Consider the following 4,630-nt stretch of genomic DNA (forward strand, 5'->3'; position numbering starts at 1 on the left):
GGGAAGGGCAGGCCCGCAGCCGCCAGCACCACGCGGCCGAAGCCTGGCGGCGCTCGCTGGCGGCGGCGGGAGGAGGCAGGGGCGGGGGAGGGGCGCTGGGGAGGAGCGGCGAAGGGGCCCCCGGTCGCCCCGCTCGGGGAGGCGACGCGGGGGTACGGGGAAGGGAAGGAAGGGGTAGGGGAGGGGGAGAGGAGCAGGCTCCGGCTAGCGGCGGCGACGGGCTCCGGCCGCGGCGGCGGCCCCGTGCGGGGGAGCCGCCGGCGGCGGCGAGGGAACCCTAGGAGCGGGGCGTTCGCGAGAGGGGAGCGGGGCGTCAGCATAGCAGCCATTACCTGCTGGTTCAATATGGACGCGGTCAATCTAGGCTCCAAGGAGACGTAGTTGACTATCATAACTCACAAACCTTGTAGAAGTATGGTCCAGCCGCATATAAACTCTTACTCTAAAAAAAGTTGTAACATCCTCTGTTGAAATCGGTAGGTTTGATTTATGAATTCCACGTCACAAATTTCAACTGAAAAGGTAAAAGTCCAATGTTAAAACCAAGAAGTAGAGCTTTCAGCCACGTGGATTAAGCCGAAAAATAACCGATATTGCATCATCTGGAATTGCAAAATAACAGGTCATGAAAAAAAGATTGAATGATATATTATATTAAAATAAATTTTATCTAATAAAGAGATAGATATACCATTAGTGGCACCAATGAGGACTACTTTTTATTATTGTGAAGAAAATTTTCTTGAAGGATAAGTACATGGGAGACGGAGACGGGACATGCGCAGCAACGTTCGATAGAAGTCTCTCGTCTATATGGACTATTTGTCGTACATGCTCATAGCATCTTTATGCTAGGTAACAACATCTACAGCCAGACACTCTAAACCCCTCTCATACGTCCGGGCGGACGGTCCGGTCAGTGAGCGGTCAAAAAAAAAAGACCCAGACGGGTGTCTCAAATAGGCCTGAAACGTCGAGGCGCATCCGCCATGTCGGACTGACGACTGGGTCCGACACAGAATTGCCCCGAAACCCAACAGCTCAACGGGCTTCTCCTCCGGTGAGGGTGCGACCGCCGTGTGGCGCCGCTTCGGCTCGATGCCCGAGGCCAAAGTCCGTCTATTTGAGCCGGCCGACGTCCCCAACTCTAGCCACAACCTCTTCTGCCCTCTCCGTTGTTCCAGTCGGAGCACATTTCTCTCCTTGTCCATCTCCCTCTTCCCTCGCCGTCCGCCCTGGCCCGATAAAAGAAGACGACCTATGCTATGCTCACGCCAGAGCGCCACTTCCGGATCGAGGAGGAGATCTGGGCGAGGCGTGTCGCCCGCATCGTAGCTGGCCTACCTCCGGACTCGCTAGAGCCGGAGGAGGAGGAGTAGCAGAACGAGGAGGAAGAGGAGCAGCATCCGGTTCCAATGGAGGTGGCGGATCCGGCCGGAGGTGAAATATTGTGCCGCGCTGCGTGGGCCATGACCTATCTATCCCTGGATGGATCACTTTTACCCAATGCCGCATGTATTTTTACAGTTCTGAACGATGGGGCTTAGAGAGGGGAGATTTTGGTCTCTCAGAGCATCGATAGTCATCGTTCTCCAGCCACAAGAACATAACAAGGAAGAATTCACTCCCGAAAAGCACCCATCACCCATTCCCATGGCTCTCTTTCCCTCGACGACGGTGATTGTCCCTTGCAACACCAGAAACATGAACATGTATGGCACTCCACGAGCAAAGGACATGATTTTTTGGCCAGACGATTTTGATCCAGTATGTTCGGGCGGGGGCCATCCGAATTGTTCTCCACCATTTGTGGCAGCTGGTTCTTTTGGGATAGTTCATTTACAATCGGGGCAGACTAATTGCATGTCTAATCTATGTGTATATCTTTCTGTAATGCAAGTTTAAGTTACAAAAGTCTGGGCTCTTACAGTTTAGAACGAACGTGTTTCAGGACAAATGTTCTATAAGACTAAAATAATCTTTTTTAACAAATCCTCCAAAATGAATCAGTAAAACGCAAAGCCCAAATACATCCAACATACACATAACTACTTGAGTATACACACAGATAATTGCTAGTAATAATTTCTTAACTAAACATAAAGTACACATGTGCCTGCGAATGTGGAGATGCACTCTCAAGCCATGAGGCCGACAACAGCAAGCAAAACGGCGAGGCCAAACCCGGTGGCCTCCACATTGGTGGCGGTGGAGACAGGTGTCGGCGGGGGTGCGTTGGTTGCACTTGGGCCGCTGGCCGGGGCAGGTGACGTAGAGGAGGAGCCTGGCATGACATCAATCTTAACCTTCATGCCACCCGCACAATGACCAGGGAATCCGCAGATGAAGTAGCGGGTGCCGGTGGCGTTGAGGGTGACAACATCATTCCCGGAGTTGAGAGTGGTGACGGGGCTGGCGGTGCTACAAGAGTCGTAGTCTGCCTTGCTGACCTCGAGGACGTCGTGTGCCTGAGGGGAGTACTTGAAGACGATCTGGTCGTTGGTTTGGAAGTTCCTAGAGGACGCCCAAGTGCCGTAGTTGGTGCTGAGGTCCCATGCGCCGCCCGGCTCGCCCACGTTGTAGATTGCCGCAGACGCCGTGCTCAGGATGGCCATGGCAGCCATGGCGAGAAGAATGGTTCTCCTCGCAGCCATTGCGGTTGGAAATGGAAGAAGAGCTTGCAGAGGAGATTATAAGGCAGGTGATGTATTGATCCTTCAGCGGGAGAATGTGTTTGCTTGCTAGGCGGCTGTGCCGGGTCCTATTTATACTGTACAGGCTATGCCCGGGTGAGTTGGAGAAACGTGTGAGGTTGGTGGAAGCGTCGAGTGGGTGTACCTGCTGAATTTTGGACTTTGAATGTTGTGTAGATGGGAACACAAGCAAGCTACGCATGCAGCTGGTACGTACTTGGTCAAGACTGGACTGTGCTCTTGGCCTCCTGACCATTTCACGCGTTCCTTTCCTTTTTCTTCAGTATCGACTCCGTCTATAGAAGACATGACGTAGACTATCACGATCCACATATCTAGATCCAAGTGTCCAAAGCATTATTTTTATAAAGCATAATTTATTTGGAATGATTTATTTATATGTACTAATTTAATATCAAGTACAAATGTTACATTTGGTCACTATAATGTTAACCTATATACCTAAATTAATAAGATCTAAATTTGTCATTATCACTACGCTTTTTTTTTGAAGCTCATTATCACTACTCTATTACATAGAAAATTAGGGGCCTATTGATTTGGAGGCCATGTGCAGCCGAACACTCTGCATAGGTGCACGGTACAAACGTGCTGCCGGAGGCTTTTGCGTGCCTAGATTTGGATCACGGACACAAAGGACCACACACCAGTGTACCATCTATCCAAGAAAAGAACAGTGATCGTCGTCAGCTATAATAATATATGTGGTCAATAATAGTTGCTCATGTTTCATAAGAAATATATATAGGTTTTGCTACACTGAGACCTTTTACGGACGATTTTCATATTGTGGACTGATTCTAGTAAAACAAGTATTTTCAAATACATGTGTTTGCTTTTTAAATGACATGTTAAAGTATCTCATAATGTAATTTTACACATGCGTAAAACATATCAATTGATGATGTTATTATTTCACTTGATGTTAAAGTATCAATTGATGATGTTATTATCTCATAATGTTAAAGTATCTCATAATGTATTATTTCACTTGATGATGTTATTTTGCAATCCAGGATGATGCACTGTAGGTCAATTGTACGGCTCAACTTGAGAGCTGAAAGCTCCATCTTACCAATTCTAAACTTGTTTTTTTTGTGTGTGGATGTAATTCAAAGCTTGTTAACTTTACTGTATATGTTATGAAACTTTACTTCTTGATTAGAATATTGTAATTTTGTTCATCGTTTGCCTTTTAATTTGGAGGTTGTGACTTTTTTTGTCGTTGAAACTTGAAAGATGCAAAATAAATCACTAAAAGGCTGCAATATAATTAGTTGTAACACAAAATTCACGTAGTGAAGATGATATATGTAATAAAGGAAGTTACAAGTTTTTCTTTTTTGAGGGAAGAGAAGTTCGAGTTGAGTGCTGATCGATGAACCCTTGATATACGTGAGCAGGGACATGGATTGTGATAGTCTACATCGCGTAGACCGCGTCGATACTGAGGAAAAGAAAAGGCAACGCGTGAAGCAGTCAGTAGGCTCGGTCTTCAGATCTTCCGTCGATCTATTATCTATTATATATCTATACCTATACGTGTTTGACTGTGATGACCAAGTAGTAGGTGCATGCTGCGTAGCTTTGCTTGTGTTCCCACGTAAACATTCAAAGTCCAAAACTCAGATACACGTAGTCTATTCTATACGCTTCCAGCCTTCCACCTACCGCACACGTTTCTTCAACCCACCTGGGCATAGCCTGTATTGTGTATATAGGACCCGACACAGACACCTAGAGAAGCAAAGCAAACACAATCTCCGATCAAAGGATCAACACAGCTAGCACCTGTCTTACAATCTCCTCTCCTAGCTCTCCTTTCAGTTGCAACCGCAATGGCTGCCATGAGAACCATTCTCCTCGCCGTGGCCGTGATGGCCATCCTGAACACCGCATCGGCGGCAATCTACAAC

General features: G+C 47.5%; 1 protein-coding gene across 1 annotated transcript; it reads right to left on the minus strand.

The window, feature by feature from the left end:
* Positions 1 to 2,027: 2,027 nt before the first annotated feature.
* On the minus strand, positions 2,028 to 2,724 carry LOC123042627 (mavicyanin). The gene has a single exon (XM_044465048.1). The coding sequence runs from the start codon at positions 2,652 to 2,654 to the stop codon at positions 2,139 to 2,141; it is 516 nt and encodes a 171-aa protein (XP_044320983.1). The 5' UTR covers positions 2,655 to 2,724; the 3' UTR covers positions 2,028 to 2,138.
* Positions 2,725 to 4,630: the final 1,906 nt, after the last annotated feature.

Source organism: Triticum aestivum, chromosome 2B (assembly GCF_018294505.1).
Source record: "Triticum aestivum cultivar Chinese Spring chromosome 2B, IWGSC CS RefSeq v2.1, whole genome shotgun sequence".
In the NCBI taxonomy this organism is placed as follows: domain Eukaryota; kingdom Viridiplantae; phylum Streptophyta; class Magnoliopsida; order Poales; family Poaceae; genus Triticum; species Triticum aestivum.

What these genes read in the sequence shown, in the direction of transcription:
- LOC123042627 (XM_044465048.1), bottom strand. Translation starts at nt 2,654, where the DNA reads ATGGCTGCGAGGAGAACCATTCTTCTCGCCATGGCTGCCATGGCCATC.